The sequence below is a fragment of the Trichechus manatus genome, unplaced genomic scaffold, assembly GCF_000243295.1.
Source record: "Trichechus manatus latirostris isolate Lorelei unplaced genomic scaffold, TriManLat1.0 scaffold00134, whole genome shotgun sequence".
NCBI lineage: Eukaryota > Metazoa > Chordata > Mammalia > Sirenia > Trichechidae > Trichechus > Trichechus manatus.
Window position 1 is genome coordinate 4,979,273 of NW_004444070.1, and position 19,658 is coordinate 4,998,930.

At 40.6% G+C, this 19,658-nt stretch overlaps 1 protein-coding gene across 4 annotated transcripts; it reads left to right on the forward strand.

Moving 5' to 3' along the window:
- Nucleotides 1-2,367: 2,367 nt before the first annotated feature.
- Nucleotides 2,368-19,293, forward strand: LOC101355219 (zinc finger protein 883-like). Of its 4 annotated transcripts, none has more exons than XM_023739449.1 (6): nucleotides 2,368-2,629; nucleotides 12,191-12,433; nucleotides 13,285-13,623; nucleotides 14,995-15,121; nucleotides 15,954-16,104; nucleotides 16,927-19,293. In XM_023739449.1, exons 3-6 carry the CDS (start codon nucleotides 13,585-13,587, stop codon nucleotides 18,623-18,625), a joined length of 2,016 nt encoding a protein of 671 aa, XP_023595217.1. In that variant the 5' UTR covers nucleotides 2,368-2,629; nucleotides 12,191-12,433; nucleotides 13,285-13,584; the 3' UTR covers nucleotides 18,626-19,293. The 4 variants fall into 4 exon arrangements, with proteins under 4 accessions (XP_023595217.1, XP_023595216.1, XP_023595219.1 ...); XM_023739448.1 differs by having other exon boundaries at nucleotides 13,452-13,623; XM_023739451.1 differs by lacking the exon at nucleotides 14,995-15,121 and having other exon boundaries at nucleotides 13,452-13,623.
- Nucleotides 19,294-19,658: the final 365 nt, after the last annotated feature.

The window sequence follows — 19,658 nt, forward strand, 5'->3', positions numbered from 1 at the left end:
TAAACCCAATATATTGATGAGATAATATATTTGCTTAATGGTCCTTTCTGTCTGTCAATTTTGGGTTTCCAAATGGTGTCATCTTCTCCTGTGCTGCCACCACTAGCTGGAAAACCTAGACTCTCAACCTAATTTTGTACCCAAAGCAGACATCATCAGTTCAACATCCTTGACATCTGATCAACAAGCCTTCCTGATCTTAGGTATGTTTGCATTATTTTACAACGCGCATATAGTAATAAAAATGCATGTGTCTGTATGTAATTTCCATAACCTATGAGGATTTCAAAAAGTTTCCACACGATTGATTAAAATATAGAAGAACAAATTAGTTGTCAACCAAATTTGCATCGCACAGAGAACGCGTTGCCAAAATTGTCATTTTGTAATCTCAGAAAACTTATTTTGCTTTGATTAAAAATGATTTGAAGGCACACAAAAAGAAGACGTGTGTCAGTGAATTTTCTGAAGGCATTTGATGATATCAAAAAGCTATAAAAGACAACGGTGCAACAAGTGCAAAGCAAGAGAAAAAACCAGTGATTAATCTCATTAATTGCATATATGGGAAAACCTAAGACAAAATAACAATAAAAAGTATTCATGAATTTCTCAAGCAAAGCATGTAACATAGCCAGGTAGCATTCAACCCGAGGAAGCATTCAGCAGTTCGTATTTGCAATTTATTTGTCTAGTGGAGCACATGAGTAGGAAAAAAAAGCATACAACAACAATATAATCATCTTAATAAATGCACAAGAGAATGTATGAAAATAGTTCTGAGAAACTGAATAGGAGTGTGCTCCTCGTATATGTTAAGAAATCTTCATAGCCATCAGAGAGAAGCAAATCAAAACCACAATGAGATACCATTTCACTCCTACTAGGATGGCTAAGATAAAAATAATAATAACAAATGTTGGCAAGGATGTGGGAAAATTTGAGCCCTTACCCATTGCTGGCAGGAATGCAAAATAGTACAGCAGGTATGGAAAAGTATGGTGGCAGTTCTCAAAAAACTAAAAATAGAACTACCATATGCCCCAGCAATTCCACTCCCAGGTATATACCCAAAAGATTTGAGAGCAGAGACTTATACACCAATGTTCATTGCAGCGCTATTCACAATAGCTATATAAAGAGGGGAAATGATCATAAACCTGTCATAGGGGACCTGATGTAGAAACTAGAGGTGTTTTTTTCTGTATAAGTGAGGACTTAGTGGGTCATGAAACCCATCTCCAACTAAAGGAAGTGTCATAGCTACTTGTAACATCACCTTGGAGTCTCCAGTAACTCCTGTCTCTCTTCAATGAACTGAATGCCTGAAATCCCCTCTTCTTCCAATTCTCAAATCTCTGTTGTCTATTTGAATTTCAAATGTCCTTCCCTTCCAGCAGCACTGTCTGATCTCCTGGAAGGAAGGTAAAAATCAGTCCCATGCACATCCTGCCAGCTGCTAATCCCAGGCTTTAAATCCTGACAAATATGTTACAGAGAACAGGTTAATCCGGGGTGGGGGGGGGGAGTGGGGAGAGGGAGAGAGAAAAACATGTACGTGTGGAGGTTCATTTATCCCAGATGTTGTGAGGGCCAATCTCCACTGAGTGCGTCATCTTCACACTGATTAACAACATACAAGTGAGAGACAATGGGGTGGTGTAGGGGCTCACCTTGCCTGCTACTAAGTGCTGTCAGGGATGGACAATAGTTTACCCACAGGAAGACATGTGTGCACCGTGTGTATTCCAGTACCATCAGGAAAATGTCTCCTCCGTTAATAAAATAATTCAGTGGTGATAGTTCTAATCACCATCTAATTGCTTCTGATTCCAAGTGTCATCTATGGTCCAGCAGCACCATTGCCTCTTGGAAGCTTATCAGAAACGCAGGTTTTGGGGCCCCACCCCAGACCTACAGAATCACAATCTAGATTTTAGTAAGATTCACATGTGATTTGTTTGTGGAATGAAGTTTGGAAACCACTGGTCTAACTGAAGAGTAAATAAGGTCACAATTATCCTTAGGCAACAGTAGATGGAAGCACAAATATAGTTTGTCCGGTTAAGTTTCCTGGATATTACTACAAATTGTGGCCTACAAAAGACAACGATTACATAAACGATACACAGTACGTCTTGGGTATTAATTTTAATGGGTAATTTAGGAAATAAAGGTCTAAAACAGTTACTTTGGCGTAATAAAGAGGAAATAAGGACAACCGGGGCCAGATAGAAAACACCAGAGGGAACCACTGAACCACGGGGTCTCGAGTTAGAACGCCCTGGGTTCCCGCACGGAAGCCCTCCCGTGCTCACCGAGCGTCCCCGGAAGCGGAAGTGTGTGTCCTAGTTCGGTAGCCTTGTCGGTGCCCTCCGGCTCCGGTGTGAGGCCCTTGTGGCCCTGTCGCCGGTCGTCCTGTTCCGCTAGCGGGTGACCCGCAGCTCCTGTCCCGGATCTGAGGGCGCTGCGCCCTCTCCCCGCGGATTCCTGGTCTCTCAGAACCTCGGGACTCCCTGTAGCCGGGGAGCCGCCGCCACTTGGCGGCTTCTGCGCCCCCGGCCCCGCGGCCGCAGCTGCTTCCTGGAGGCCGCGGAGGTGGGACCTGTGTCTCTCGGTGCTTTCACAGGTGAGGTCGTGGGAACCCTCGCCGCGCACACGCGTGCTTCTCGGGGCAGCGGCGTCAGCGGCACAGGGAGCGCGTGGGAAATGCAGGGTCCTGGGCCTCACGGGCGCCGGGGTCGCTCGCCTGCGTCTCAGTGCCCTGCCCCCACCTCCCGCCCGCCGCCCCCGTGCCCCTTTGTTCTCATCTTCCACCGCGCCTTAATACACACACACACACACACACACTGCAGTCGCGTTTAGCTCCTCATCAGGCCTCAGTCGCCCGCGGCCTGTGTGCGTATTTATCTTTTATTGAGGTATTTCAGAAGGGCTGGGTAGTGTGCCAGGTACTTTGTATACTGCATCTCCTTTTATTCACAAAACGACACCGTGAGGAGGGAGTATTTGCGGCATTTCACAGAAGGAGTAGTGTTGGAGAAATTAAATAGCTTGCCGGTGGACAAATACCTAGTAAGTGACAGTGTCTGAACCCAAATTCAGGTCTGTTGTTATTTCTAGAGGCATAATCTTGATCACAGTCTCCTTGCCTAAAATGGCTCCTCTTTGTTTTCTGTGCTTCATTAGGCAGGACCTTTGTTAAGTGTTGCTGGTCATACAGAAATGAAGATTGTGGTGAGGAGTATATCCATCTCTTTTAATGGTTATATGTGTTTAAGACCAATGAACAATCAAGGAGCATGAGTTGGAACTAGTATGTACATTTAGGACCATGTTTATCCCAATTTCTGGAGGAAAACGTTTAGTAAGAGGCCCATTTCGAGGAAATCATTTGGCTTAAGGCAGACATTTTCATCATGATTCTGTGAGAAACAATACAGCCAGTCCTAGTTGGACTGATATAAAATGTGATGTTGCTGAGCCAGCTGAATTCAGGCGATGAAGGATTTATAGAGATCACACACCCAGTGTGCGTGATCTGTGCTGGATTGAATGCTGGGGATTGAACCACAATTTTTACTACCAAAGAGCTTTTTAGAGCACAAACCGTGCATATTCCCAGTGTCAGAACAGCGACTATTAGGAAAGAGGGGAAGATGGAAGGCTTGTGTAATGAAAGTATTCAGAATACTTCAGAAGATACTAGAGGGTCAGAGACAGTACAGTTTTGCAAAAAGTACTTCGTCTTTGGCAATAATTATTTTACAGAGTAAAAGAGTCAAGTAGGGAGTCCGTGGGTGGTGGGAAAGGTTCAGATTATTAGTTGAAAGTTTGGTGGTTTGAACTGACCCAGATGTGCCTTGGAAGACAGGACTGACGATCTGCTTCTGAAAGATCACAGCATTGAAAACCCTATGAAGCAAATTTAAAGTGTCTACATTTAAGTGTCCTGTTGGAGAAATCTTTGGGAATGCCAGTGCTTAATCTTTTCTTTAATTGCTACTAATTATAGTTCATGTTGTATATATATAGATTATGGAAGCAGTTTTGTCTTTTTTTGTTATTTTTTTTTCATATGAATAACAAGGTGATCCAGATCTAATTACCTTAAAAAACCAATTCTTTACTCACTGCAGTTCCTCAAATGTGATTTTATTTCTCTAGGTCAGTACAGCCTAAGGTTGGCAAGAAATCTTATAAATACCTACTTTCCTCTCTATATCCTCATAGTATCTAAATTTCCCTCCTTTCACTTACACTCAGACCAAGAATCTAAGTCTTTTTTTAGTAGTGACATTTCATGCCATCTTTGCGTGTGTGTGGTAAAATACATGTAACAAAACGATTTCCTGTTTCAACCATTTTTACATACTCAATTCGGCAACATTAATTACTTTCACGATGTTGTGCAACCATCACCACTGCCAGTTTCCAAGATTTTCCATCACCCTTAGGCGAAACTCGGTGTCTCTTAAGCATTAACTCCCCTCCTCCCTTGCATCTTCCCCTAGTCACAATTTGGTCTCTGTATATCTGCGTATTCTAGATGTTTAAATGGGAATGTACAATATTTGTAGTTTTGTGTCTGACTTATTTATCTTAGCATAGTGTTTTCAGGGTTCATCCATATCTTAGTATTTATGAGAATTTCGTTTCTTTTTATGACTGAATGATACTCCATTTTCTTTATCCATGCATCTGTTGATGGGCATTTGGTTTTTCTACATTTTTTTTTTTTTTTTTTTGCTATTATGAATAGTGCTGCTTGAACATTGTTGTAAAAATACCTGTTTACGTCCTTTTAAGCGTTTTTGGTATATACATGTTATGTTAGGTATCGTTTATGCAATTTTAGACTCATAGCGGCCCCATGTGAAAGAGTAGAACTGGGTGGAAGCGCATCACAGGGTCTTTCTTGCATAGGTGCTGGGTGGGTTTAAACCGCCAACCTTTTTTTATTTCTTTTAATTACAGTTTTATTTTTTTGTTGTTGAGAACATAGATGGCAAAATATACACCAGTTCAAGTTTCTACATGTACCATTTAGTGACATTGATTAGGTTCTTCGAGTTGTGTGACCATTTTTCACTCAACTTTTTTGAGTTGTTCTTTCTCCCTTAACATAGATTCATGACTCCCTAAGGTTCCTATCAAATCTTTGGAGTTGCTGTTTTCAATTTGATCCCACATACATCGTTCTTACAAGAGCAAAATGCAGAAGGCTGACGTTTTTTAGTAGTTAAGCTAAACTGTTCGATTTTAAGAAGACTTAAGGGATATTTTTGGTTTAAAGTTTAAAGATTATCTCAAGACAGTAGCTTCAGGGGTTTATCCAACCTCTGTGGCTCCAGGAGCTTGGAGTCCAAGAGAATTTGCAATTCTGTTCTGCATTTTGTCCCTCTGGATCAGGATTTTTCTATGGAATTTTTGATGAAAATATTCATTAGTGGTAGCCAGGCACTATCCAGTTCTTCTGTTCTCATGGCAAATGAGGCAGTTGTTCTTGGAGACAATTATCCACATATTCCATATCCTCCTCCTATTCCTGACTCGACTTCTTCCTCTGTTGCTCCAGGTAAATAGAGACCAGTGTAGTCCTTGGATGGCAGCTTGCAGGCTTTTAAGACTGCAGGCACTACGCAGTAAACTAAGAGGTAGGACAAAAGCAGTAAACACGTTATTAGGCAAGTTAACCGAGATGTCCCATGAAAGCATAACCGTAAACCTCCAAACCAAGGAGCCAAGTCCCATGAGGTGTTTGGTTGTACATAAGTAATCTCAGCATCCACTCTCTTTGTTGTCATGTTGAACCACCAGTCTTTTGGTTAGCAGCTGAATACTTAACCATTTGCACCACCAGGCCTCCTAAAAATGAAAATTTCTGAGTTACAGGGTATTTGTATGTTTAACATTTTGAAGAACAGCCATACTTTTCCACAGAGGCTGAACCATTTTACAAACTATCAGGAATTTCTTCACATTCTACCCAACTCTTGTTATTTTCTTATAGTATTCATTCTGGTAAGGATGAGGTAGTATGTCTTGTGATTTTGATTTGCATTTCCCTAATGACAAGGGCATGCAGCAGCTTTTGATGTGTTTATCGACCATTTGCTTATCATCTTTCGTGAAATGTCTTTTTAAGTTTTTTGCCCGTTTTTAAATTGGTTTGTTTATATGTTGCTGAGAGACGGAAGTTTTTTTTAAGTCCTGGATACTAAACTCTTATGACATATATGATTTCCAAATGCAGTGAAACCTGCGAAAGCCAAAACCTGAGGTGAAAACCTGTCAGAGTAGGAAAACTAAAATAGTTTCCACTAAACAAGTGACCAAAAAGTGGTAAGGCTGCACTGCCTCAAGGCAGAAAAATTGCAAGACCCAGAAAAACAAGGCAGTTTGTTGAATTCCAGCTGTTAGAAGTTTCACTGTATTTTCTCCCATTTTTTAGGTTGTCTCTTCCCGTTGTTGACAGAGTCCTTTGATGCACAAGACTTTTAATTTATCTGTTTTGTCTTTTATTGCTTGAGCTTTTTGATATCATCACTAAGAATCCATTGTTGAAAACTAGTATGTGCAGAAAATTAATGTGTTTCTTTAAAATTGTAAACATATTTCATGAGTCAAAAACTACCAAAGTGTATAGAATAAAACTGATCATTAAATACCACTTGTTATCTCTACATAGGTAGAAAAACGGTGGTGCATTGTGTTTTTTGTTTTTCTTCTCTAGAGATAGATATTACAGAAGTACTCTTGTTTTGCATGGGAGTTCCCCTTGGAGACATGACTCATAATGTAGTCACTTCATGTCAAATTCAAGCCTCCTTCAAAATTACTAAATTTTCCTAGTTCAGAATCTAAGACTTGCTCCTCGTATACCACCACAGTATCAACTTTTTTTTTCAGTGAAGAAAGCTTTCCAAATTTTATTTTGATTCTGTTTCTCACACACACACACGATAGTCATTTAATTTCTTGTTCAATAAAACAGGTTAAACCACATGGAATTCCACATTGGACTTTTTCTGAACTACCCAAAATGCAATTTCAGTTGCTTCAACCAAATACACCTGAGTGATTACAAAGCAAATAATTGTAACGTGAGCAAGTGTATAAACAGCAGTGGTACAGTTAAAATAAGGGACGCCTCCACACAGGAGAATAGGCTTAACAGAGTCTGGGAAGTCAAGCAGAAAACAAACCTTTCATCCGGAAAGTCACTGTACTCAGCAGCATCTGGTCTACATCAAGATCACCCAATCCATTAGTAGAGTAATCTGATATCTACTGTCAGTCGTTAGACTCTATGCCACAAACCATTATTTGGTAAAGGTCTAGCCCATTCCAGCACTGTGCTTTTCCTTTCCTTAGCTTCAAGCTTCAGAAGTGAGAATGCACCCTCTTTCAGAGGTCACATTTTCATTCTTCATGGCCAGCAGGAGACAGCCCACAGATTAAGATATGGGTTCTTGGCATCTTATAACATGGAGAAAGTTGGAGGTCATTACGCTGAGTGAATTTAGGCAGAGAAGAACAAATATATAACACCACTATTGTAGAAACTGAAGAAAAGGTTTAAACGCAGAAGAAAATGTTCTTTGATGTTTACAAGGGTGGGGAGGGAGGGTGAGAGTTATTTACTAACTAGATAGTAGACAAGACTTAGGTGAAAGGAAGGACAGCACACACTACAGGGGAAGTCAGCATAACGACTAAACCAAAGCTAAGAAGTTTCTTGAATACAATCAAATACTTTGAGAGACAGAGTAGCAGGGGTAGGGGCCTGGGGACCATGCCTTCAGGGGACATCTAGGTCAATTGGCATAGCAAAGCTTTTAAAGAAAATGTTCTGCCTCTGGTGAGTGGCAGCTGGGGTCTTAAAAGCTTGCAAGCGGCCATCTGAGATGCATCAATTGGTCCCAACCACCTGGAGTAAAGGAGAATGAAGGTAACCAAAGACACAAGGAAAGCATTAGCCCAAGAGACAGAAAGGGCCACATAAACCAGAGACTTCATCAGCCAGAGACAAGAACTAGATGGTGCCTGGCTACCACCAATGACTGCCCTGACAGGGAACACAACAGAGAGTCTCGGAGCAGGAGAAAGGCGGGGTGCAGAACTTAAATTCTAGTAAGAAGACCAGGCTTAATGGTCTGAGATTGGAGGCAACTCAGAACGCGTGGTCCCTGGATTCTCTATCAGCCCAGAACTAAAACAATTTCCGAGGCCAACTCTTCAGACAGGAATTGGACTGGACTGTGGGACATAAAGTGATACTTGTGAGGAGTGTGCCTCTCAGCTTAAGTAGATACAAGAGACTAAAGGGGCAGCTTCTGTCCGGAGGTGAGATGGGAAGGCAGAGAGGGTTAGGAGCTGGTTGAATTGATACGAGAAATCAGGTGGAAAGGAGGAGTATGTTGTCACAGTATGGGAAGAGCAATTAGAGTCACATAACAATCTATAATTTTTTGTATGGGAAAAAAAGATGGGCTCTTGGGTGCCAATGGACTCATATCAAGTTCTTCCCATAGTCCACTTAGGACACTAAGGACTGTAAGGCTCCGAAACGTAACATGTCCAAGACAGAGTTTTTAAAATTTCACCTGAACAAATCTTCTTACCTGGCTTTCCCAACAAGTAAGTGGCATCAGCATCCATTCACTAGATTAGGGGAAATAGTCCAAGCTACTCTGAGAGGAGAGCTCTCTTGTGAAAGCAGCCTCTGAACGTCCGTCTACTTTTCTCGTCACGAAAAGGTACACTCTCCACCCAGCAACAAGAGGCATATTTCAACAGTGTAAACTAGGTAAGCTGTCAGTCACATATAGAATAAAATCCACATATTTTACATTGGCCAACAAGATCCTACACACTCAAGCTTATGTATAACTTTCTGACTAAAGTTGATAACACACTCATGTTCGATGGTCTCTTGACATATCTTTAGAAAAACTTCTTCAGTGATGTCAAGATGTTCCCTGTCTTTCAGCGTTTGAACGAGGTATTTTTTCTGATTAGAGGAAAACTTTTAAACAATAGGAATCCAATAATACTTATAATTCGGGTCTCACTTGAAATGTCTCCTCTACAGAGAGTGCCACTCCTATCCCCTCAGTTACTCCCACTCATTTCTATGTTTAAATGTCATTGCTGTTTACAGAATGAGTTAAATTCAATTTAGGGTGACGTTAATATTATGTAAATACAAGCATTTTAAATGGTATCTTTGCTTTTAGCAGTTCTGTTTCCCTATGTTACAAGCTTTTAGTAAACAAAAAGCTGTGAAGCTCTGCATTGTACTGATGGCAGCTTTCACACCCTCTCTGCTGTGTTGGTTGCTTAATGTTCTGGTGAGTCCACTAAAGCTGTGATGTCCACTAGCCAGATGTTGCTATTTCACTTAAAGTTAACTAAAAGTACAGTTTCTTAGTTGTACTAGTCATATGTTCTGTAGTAAACAGGCACATGGGGCTAGAGGCTACCATATTGGACTGTGCAGAAACAGAACGTGTCTATCTTCACAGAAAGGTCTCTTGGATAGTGCTGCTCAAGAGTATATACAACAGGTGATAATCTGTGTGTGTCCTCGATGATCAGTGTCACTGATCAGAAGGAACAAGAAAAGAAGATACAGATTTTTATAGTCTGCCCATAGATTTACAGTCTAGCATGGGAGACAATTTTAAATAAATAATAAAAAACTAAAGACGTGAACTTGTATTAAAAAGACCTTACCCAAGAGTGAAGTTAGACTGTTTGAAAAGGAAAATTATTTAAGTGAAGATTCAGAAAATTGGATTTTTTTTTTTTAAAGCTACATGCACGGTTGTGTAGGTCTGATACCATGTTGTATGGGTGGTGGTGGAAAGAGTATTTCCGTTGGGAAAAATAAATGTGTAAATCCCTGAGACAGCGGAGAGCCCAGTGTTATCTATTATTCATTGATGAAAATCAGAGATGATTGAAGCAGGGAAAACAACGTGTGGCTGGAAGGGTTTGTGTGAACCGGATTGGAGCAGGTCATTTAGAACCATGCTGTGACTACCCTGGGTTTTTGGAAGGCCAGTGGACAGACATAGCATTAATTATTTTCTGTGCTGCAGATAGATTTTGCAAGTGACAGTCATGGTTGAATGACATCAGGCAGGAGCTTCTTATCAACAAGTTAAGGAAGGCTGTGAGGAGGCCTAGACATGGAGATTTTAGATCAGGAAGACAGTGTAGTGATATGTAGATGTGGATGTATGAAAGGGCATCAGAAGGCTCATTCCTTGGGTTACAGGCTGTAGATCAGTGGATGCTTCTCCCAGTTGAGTGTCAATGTGGATAACCCTGGGAACTTGTTGAAATGCGAATTTTGATTCAACAATTCTGGGGGGGGGCTTGAGAGTGTACATACTGAACAAGCTCCTAGTTTGTGCTGGCTCCTAGTTTGTGCTGGAAATAATAGTGTATAAATAATGATGTAAATCAAAATTAGGGAGTGCCATTAGAGAAAATAATAAGGGTAATGCCTAGAGGGGAGACACTGGTGTAATCATCATGCGAGAGAGAAAATATTGACACTGAGACCAAGAAATGAAAAAATAGGAGTCAACATGGAGGGAGAGCAGGGTGAAAAGAAGCAGGAAGAGAGGCAGGAGACGGCTCCTTAGTGATAACAAAGATTTTCTGATTTATTTCTTGATCGATTTAATATAAGGTTGAAAGACGACGGGTTCAGGATCCTCCCGTATTTCTCAAAAGCTTAGGGAGTGGTGTTCTCATGCTTTGAAAATGAAGGGGGGAAGAAAACCTGGAAAATTCAAGGGACAGAGAGAAATGCTAATTAATTGTAAAAGGAACAGAAAAAATACTGCTTAAATATTACAGTACTGTACATGAGATGAAAATGTTTTAAAAGTCACAAGGTTTTTTACAGCACATAATTAAAAAATAAATGAACTCCAATGAGTTCATTGTCAATATTTGAAAAATATGTTCTTCTTAAAAACTCATCCATGTTAGTAAACCAAAGCTAAGAAGTTTCCTGAATACAACCAAACACTTCAAGGGACTGAGTAGCAGGGGTGGGGGTCTGAGGACCATGCTTTCAGGGGACTTTCAGGTCAACTGGCATAACAAAGTTTATTAAGAAAATGTTTTGCATTCTACTTTAGTGAGTTGTGTCTGGAGTTTTAAAAGCTAGCGAGCGTACATCTAAGCTGCATCAGTTGGTCCCAACTCACCTGGAGCAAAGGAGAATGGAAAACACCAAAGACGCTAGGAAAATATTACCCTAAGAGACAGAAAGGGCCACATAAACTAGAGACTTCATCAGCCTGAGACCAGAAAAACTAGATGGTGCCTGGCTGCCACCAATGACCACCCTGACAGGGAACACAATAGAGAGTCCCTGATGGAGCATGAGAAAAGTGGGGTGCAGAACTCAAATTCTAGTAAAAAGACCAGACTTAATGGTCTGAGACTGGAGGAACCCCAGAACCCAGCGCTAAAACCATTCCTGAGGCCAACTCTTCAAACAAGCATTAGACTGGTCTATGGGACATAAAATGATACTCGTGAAGAGTGTGCTTCTTAGCTCAAATAGATACATGAGACTAAATTGGCAGCTCCTGTCCGCAGGTGAGATGAGAAAGAGTGTCAGGAGCTAGTTGAATGGACACAGGAAATCAGGAGTGGGAAAGGAGGAGTGTGCTGTCGAAGTATAGGGAGAGCAATTAGGGTTACAAAGTATGTATGAATTTTTGTATGAGAGCCTAATTTGAATTGTAAACTTTCATTTAAACTATGATTAAAAAAAAAGAATTCATCCATGTTAATGTCAGATAACAGCGATATTTGTTATCATGGATAAAGTTACATAGGTGAACAGACAACTTCAACCCTGGACCCCTGACTTCCTGGAGGAAATCAGGTTAAAGTTTTGCAGCCTGGACAGGCCTGGTTGCTTCAGTGCTCTGGAATAAGTAAATTCCTCCATCCATGATCTTGTTGGCAGAACAAAGAGGCCCATGGAGCTGCATGAAGAATGCAGGCATGTGCTCTGGAGGCTGGAGCCTGTTATGCCTTCAGTGTAAATGCCCTCAGGGTGGAGCATGGCCCTGAGCCTGGGAGGAAGTCAGAAACCTCTAACTTCCTGCTTCCTTAATTCTGTTTGCTCCCCATCCTTTTTCTGTTTCAGGTCTCAAGTGTGGTGCAAGAAGTAGTCCAGTCCAGGCAGCTGGGGACCTGGGGCGACCATCTTGCACATCTGTAAATTACAAGGAAGGATTTCAACTGCTCAGACTAGTGTGTGGACCAAACATCATTCATCTGCTTCAAAACTTACAGTGCTCTGCTTTCACTCTCATTCGTCTGCCTGAAGTGGCTTCTTGGACTTAGAGATGACATTCCCTTAAACTTCCAGAAGCTGGAGACAGAAATGGTGAGGACTGGGTTATCCTTAGCGTAAGTGATATGAATTGTTGGGGGAGCATCTTTCTGCTGCGGGACTGTGGTTCCAGTGAAGAAAAAGATGGCAGAGGAGGTCGAGAGGCTAAGCTCTAGGAGGCACCCTAAGGCTCCACTGTCTCTGGGCCCTTCCTCTATACATACATGGTTTTTCAAGATTTGGATGTCTGGGGTCACCCTCCTTAAGTGATTCTCAAGAGGCAACATCATGGGGCACTAACATCCCCACGCTGAGTTTTGGTGCTCTCTGTTGAATGACAGAGTCTCCTGACCAGTATCTGAACACCGAGCAGCTCTGGCTGTGGAGGCTGAGCCCTGGCCCTCCAGAGGCTTCCTTGTCCCGTGTTTCTGAACAGTGTTCTTGACTCCCCCCCCCCCAGGCACTGGAGCATTTTTGGTCTTAAAAGGATTAACAGGTATCATATCAGTTTCCTTCTCTGTTCAGAAATGTAAAATTTTTCAGCATTTCACTCAGATTAAAAGCCAGATTCTTTTCAGTTGCCAAGTTCAACAGGAAATGATATGGCCACTGACCCCAGTCAGCTCTCCAGATTCCTATACTATTTCTCATCTGCATCACATTCTGCGCCAGTCATTCTGGCATTTGGCTCTTCCTGAAACATACAAAACAGCTTCCCATTTTCTGGCCTGTTCTCAGGCTGTTTCCTCCTTCTAGAACAGTTTTTTCTGAGAGATGTAAGTTTTTTTATAAAACATATTGCCACGTGATAGTTTATGTATATATTTATTTAAATTTACTGTTCAGTCAACTGATGATCCATGTTGATGTGGGTATTTTGTTCACTGCTGTATTTGTTTTGTCAGCATACAGTAGGCTCTGTGTCAGTGTTACCTCAATCAATTTTAATAAATGAAAGTAACTGCAGCTAAGAGTCTGAAGGGAAGAAGTCTTGTCTGAGACACAAAGCTTTGCCAGGAGAGGTACGTTCTAGTTGTATGAATTGAATGTTTCCTTTGTCTTCTCTTCCTAGTATCCACCAGGGCTCTAGTCCATCTGTGGTGTTATTGGATTATAACAAAACTGATGCATAGGAACAGAAATGTAGTTGTCGAGAATTTAGACTTCAGAGACAAACTGATCTGCATCGTGATCCTGGTTCAGCCATGTTCCATGTGGGAAACACGGAGCATGTGATTAAATGGGTATGTCTAACTTTCCTCAGCTATGACCTATTTGAAATTATATCAGCTTTGAAGAGTCATGAGATAAAAATCAAAGTTGTTCAATACGTGAAACATTTTATCATTATTGTATAATAACAGGATTTTTGTTGACTGTAAAATATATGGTCTGGCTGACTACAGTGGAGACTTTTAGATTTTGGCTCTAGTTCAAAGTTTGTTGTGACCCCATCATACCAGGACTGATCAGAGATGACATAGACTGCTCACTTCGCCACTTCCCTGACAAGAGTGGTTTCTTATTCTAAAGCTGATCTGTTTTAGCACTGAAGGTGTATTTTAGCAGCCTTTTCTCTCCTCAAGACATGAGAAAGCCACTGGATTGGTGCTCTTTCACAGAGGTCACTCTTACAGACCAGGAGATTCCAGTGGTCAGGGTTCAGGTAGTCATGGTTGGGTGCCTTCCACGGGCTGCAAATTTGGGAAAATTTGGAGTGGAGCCTCTAGAGGTTTGGAGTGTAAGTCTCCATTTCCTAGGCTTCACAGGCAATTTTACAGGTAAATTGCACTTCAGCTTATTGACAAAATGAATTTTTTTTTGTGGTAAAAATTATACATAATATTTGCCAGTTCAACGCTATTTACATGTATAATTTGATGACATTGATTACATTTATCATGTTTGCCAGTCATTGCAAAATGGGAATTGTAATCTCTTCTCGCTAAGCAAACACAAGGGCATGCTGTTCTTGTTTCTGCAGAGGTTGTGCTCTTTGTCATCTTGTAACATTAGACTGTGTTTGTGGACCTGTTACATTCTTATCTCCTAGAGTTCAAGAAAATGTGACAAGCTCTGTGTTTGGTTTGCCAGTTTGTTTATGCTAGCTCCTAGTCCTGTGGTTGTCAAGAGCAAAACTAGGACTGCCATTCTGCAGCTTTTACCAGTTGCTAATACCTTATCCTGTCTTCACCTTGTGCTTTGTGTTTTGTTGAGTGCTCTGGTAGGTCTTATGGAAGGAGGTGTAATTGTTCACAAGGAAGTGAAGATCTGAATGAGAGCGTTTCTCTGTAATTTCTGCTGTTTTCTAACCATTGTAGACTGTAAACGGAGAGAAGACTATGAGTGCAATTGATTGCAGTCAGACTATAGAGAGATCATTTCAGCATGTTAGAATTCTGTGAGACAGGATGCAGTCAGTGAGGAAGTGAATGTAGTTAGTGAAGGGACAAGGGTGATGGCTATACTCTAGAGCAGACCTGGGTAGAACACAGAACCTTGTGTTAAATCCCTAAGAATTCTCAATTCTCCAGGACTGTCAGCCTCACCCTTCATTCTTATGCACATTGGAGTACATGGTACCTTGCTGATCCAGAATGTGTGGGTTGTTTTAGGACCCAGTGGTTGTTGAGGATGTGGCTGTGGTCTTTAGCCAGGAAGAGTGGGCTTTGCTGAATCTTACTCAGCGGAAACTCTACAGAGATGTGATGATACAAACCTTCAGAAACCTGGCTTCAGTAGGTAAGAATGGTATCCTTTTTTTCTTTTTTCTATTATTCCTTTAGTGAACGAAAATATTTTACTCATTGACTTTACTCTAGTATTTGGGCTGAGAAATGGGACTAAATCGTTAAATAAACCACACATGGCCCTTTGGTCTGTAGAGCTCATATATTCTGGCTTGACCATGAATACAAAGCTCTATGTATTACACTTAGATTTCATTTCTCTTGTGATTAAAAGACCTGAGACTCTTTAAATATTGTAAATGTAAGCACTGGCTTCAAGGATCACTTTGGGGCACTGAGAGTATTGTATTTTGGAACCCTGTAGAGAGTATTACTGTGTTGATTACAAGTGTCACATGATTATTTTGCTGCAAATGAACTCACATCTGTCCATCTTCAGAGACCATGAAGAGCAAAGTGCTGGCTTAGTGTCAAGGAGGTGCTCATTACTCTTCACTGTCCTCATTCATGATGTGCATTTCTCCATGAGCACCATGTCAGCTGTACACATTTGTTTTCCCAGAGACATAGCTTCACAGATACCTGAGCTATCTTTTCTAATTTTAGCAATCATCTCACCCCTGTGGTCATGGAGACCCTTTTTCTCTTAATGTTACATGTGTGTTTTGTCCGATTGCTTTCTACCTAGCTCTCCTAAGTACCCCTGTTCATGTCACCTTCACTCTCAAGGCTGTTGGAAGTACTTCCTACTAAACTGCTTTTTAACCATTGCTAAACAATGAAATGTGGTTAAGTCTTTCCTTATTAACAGTGATCTTTCTTCCCCTAATAATTCCTTTCTTTTTTGTTTCACATATGAACCTCAACTTGAATTATTGGGTCAGTTTCTCAAAATCTTAAGGATGGAGAGAAGTTATCCAGCGAAGTTATAATGGTGCAATACATGAAAAATAACACCTGGTCCTCCGCGTTAGGAGAAATCTCACAATCGCATGGAAATAAAGATCATCATAAAAACCAAGAGAGACATTTGAGGTGAGTGTCATTCAAGCAAGAGAAAACAGTGCTTCAGGAGAAAATCCCACGGTGTCATGATATTAAAATACACATTAACATGTTTATGTATATATACCAAGACTTTGAATTCATCTGTAACAGCTCAGTATTTGCAAACGTAAAGGACAGTGTACGCATTTCATAGCCACCAACTCTGTTGCCCGTCGGATTTTGACCTGAGCAGGAAACAGTGGTGCCTTGTACAAAGATGGTGGCCCACTGCTCCCCTTTGAATGTTGCTCTTTACAGTCCTGCCAATAATCCAGTGCTCTTCAGCAGGTGCCTTAAACTTTTGGGATCCATTCAGGAGACTGGATTATTGACAGGACTATAGGAAGCAACACACATTGAAAGCTGTGCAATTGGCTGCCATCTTTGAGCAGGGCTCAGCTATTTGTTTCCAACTCAGGTCAAAAATATTATGGGTAACAGATATGCAACGCGAACACTACTCTCATTTGCGTTGGCAGTTGCTGAACTGTTAGGAACTGGTTCGAGGCCCTGATATGTGCTTATATATATGTAAACCTAGCTGTAAACTTATTTATTCAGAGAGTCTTTACAACATTTTCATAAATGTGTGTGAGACATTGAGTGTTTGAAGCATATTTCACATAAACACAATGATCAGAAAGCCTCATATTTTAGAAAACCAGTGACGGTTGTGGTGGTATTTCTGCTAGATGATTTAACCTTTGAAATATGAGACAAGTAGGGCAAAAACTATGCATGTTCCCTGTGTTTGGTAATGGTGAAGTGGAAACAGCTTATTTCCAACAACCTGTTGCCTATTTTTAACAGAAGTCATACAGTAGAAAACATCTGTGAAACTAATGAAGGCAATCAGTGTGAGAAAACGTTCAGCCAGGTTCCAAATCTTACTGTGTTAAAAGGAAATCATACAGAAGTAAATCCTTTTGAATGCTCTGAGTGTGGAAAAGTCTTCACGGATCCCTCATCACATAACTGTCATACCAGATACCACAATGGATGTAATACCTGTCAGTTTATTGCATGTGGAGAAGCCTGCAGTTGTACCACTCCTATGAGAACTCTTAACGGAACGAAACCTCATAATTGTGGGGTATGTGGGAATGACTTGGTTTGTATCTCAACCATTAAGAATCCTGTGACAATACTCACTGGTGAGAAACACTATAACTGTAATGAATATGGGAAAGATTTCTATAGTTTCTCATCATTTTGGACACATGTGAGAGGTCATAAGAGTGAATGTAAAGAATGTTGTAAAACCTATAGTCATTCTTTATCCCTTATTTTACATAACAGAGATAAGCCTTATGAATATTGGGAATGTGGAAAAGCTTTTAGTGAGGCTTCGTCTCTCACTCAACATGTAACAACTCACCGTGGAGAGAGACCTTATAAATGTAAGAGATGTGGGAAAACCTTTAGTCAGTCATCACACCTCTCTAACCATATAAAAACGCACAATAAGCACAGGCCTTATGAATGTAAGGAATGTGGGAAAGCCGTTAGTCAGGCCTCAACCCTCACTAGACATATAACAACTCACACTGGAGAGAGACCTTATGAATGTAAGGAATGTGGGAAAGCCTTTAGTTGGCCCTCCCGCCTAACTGCACATATGCGTACACACAGTGGAGAGAAGCCTTACGAATGTAAGGAATGTGGGAGAGCCTTTCGTTGGCCCTCACAGCTCGCTACACATATGCGAACTCACAGTGAAGAGAGGCCTTATGAATGTAAGGAATGTGGGAAAGCCTTTCGTCAGTCATCACACCTTATTAACCATGTAAGAACTCACAATGGGCAGAGACCTTATGAATGTAAGGAATGTGGGAAAGCCTTTAGTCAGGCTTCAACCCTCACTACACACGTAACAACTCACAGTGGAGAGAGACCTTATCAGTGTAAGGAATGTGGGAAAGCCTTTAGGTATTTTTCTAATTTCGCTTCACATATAAGAATTCACAGTGGAGAAAGGCCTTATGAATGTAAAGAATGTGGAAAAGTCTTTAGGCAAGCCTCAAACCTCATTACACATAGAAGGATTCACAGTGGAGAGAGGCCTTATGAATGCACGGAATGTGGGAAAGCCTTTAATTGTTCCTCACACCTAACTAATCATTTAAGAACTCACAGTGGAGATAAGCCTTATGAGTGTACAGAATGTGGGAAAGCGTTTACTCAGGCCTCATCTCTCACTACACATATAAGAACTCACAATGGAGAGAGGCCTTATGAATGTAAGCAATGTGGGAAAGCCTTTAGTCAGGCCTCATCCCTCACTAAACATATAAGAACTCACAGTGGTGGGAGGCCTTATGAATGTAAGGAATGTGGGAAAGCTTCCAGTTGTTGCTCAGAATTAACTAGTCTTAGGGGAACTCGCAGTGGAGAGAGGCCTTATGAATGTAAAGAACGTGTGAAAGCCTTTCGTCATTCACACCTCACTTCACATGTAAGATCTCACAGTGGAGAGACTGCTGTGTCAAAAGAGATCTTCCATCCATAATTCTGTAATTTCAAATAGCAAATTTCTGAAAGACTATAATTAAAGGACAAAAAGTTTCTCAGTGATTAACGAAGAAATACTATCTTAAAGAAGGGGTCACTAGAGCTCCTTTGTGCCTTTGACAGAAATGAAAATTTCATTTTCAATATAGGATTGTTCTCATCAGTGTTTGTTACTTTCTCAGTCTAAGCTAAATTTTCCTTTCTGAAAGTCCTTGACTATAACAGATGACCCTGAAGGGAGTAGCCTTGAGCAAATGTCATTTTCTGTTTCTTAATGATTTTATCAATGTTATTTTATATAGTAAAATGCACTCTTCTTGTATTTCGTTTAAGGGTGGTTTTTTTGTTTTTGTTTTTGTTTTCATATTTAGCACGTTGCCTTCCATTCTGTCCTATTGTAAAGTTAACTGTTTTACTCTTTACAATTAGTAAGTTTCTCATAGGGCCATACTTTGAAACAGTTCAAATATTTTTCATTTTACATTAGCTTACTAATTTTAGTATGCATCGATAATTATCTATGATTTTTACTACTGTGGTGTTTACTAAATGGTACTCTCTTCAAATCATTTCTTCTACATTTATTAAGTTCTGTAAAATGTAGCTTTTTCTTTTATGTATTTATGAAATTGTTTATAACAGTAAAAGCAGTGCTTGGATTATGAACAAGTTTCCTTTCTGTGTCTGTCTTTAATTTGAATTTCTATGTAAAAGTCGGAACAGGTAAGGTTCACATCCAATGTTAGTCAAATATTTGTGTCAGTATGCAGTATATACTTTGTGCATTAAAAAACATTAAAGAATATAGGTACACTAAAATACTTTTAACAAAAATACAGTGATAATGTTTTGATACACGTTGTAACAGCCCATTTGTTATTGTGAATCTTTGATGCCCAGCTGGATTTGGTCTTGCTATACCCCACCCCCACGCCTGACTTGGATAAGTCAGGAGGTAGCCTGCATGGGCAATGTGCATGCATACCCCACTGTGGGGTGGGATGGGTGGGGGTGAAAGTAAAACACTGAGC

What these genes read in the sequence shown, in the direction of transcription:
- LOC101355219 (XM_023739449.1), top strand. Translation starts at nt 13,585, where the DNA reads ATGTTCCATGTGGGAAACACGGAGCATGTGATTAAATGG. An exon ending in CAGAAACCTGGCTTCAGTAG is followed by an intron (nt 15,122 to 15,953) that starts GTAAGAATGGTA and finishes TTATTGGGTCAG; the next exon opens with TTTCTCAAAATCTTAAGGAT. An exon ending in AACCAAGAGAGACATTTGAG is followed by an intron (nt 16,105 to 16,926) that starts GTGAGTGTCATT and finishes TATTTTTAACAG; the next exon opens with AAGTCATACAGTAGAAAACA.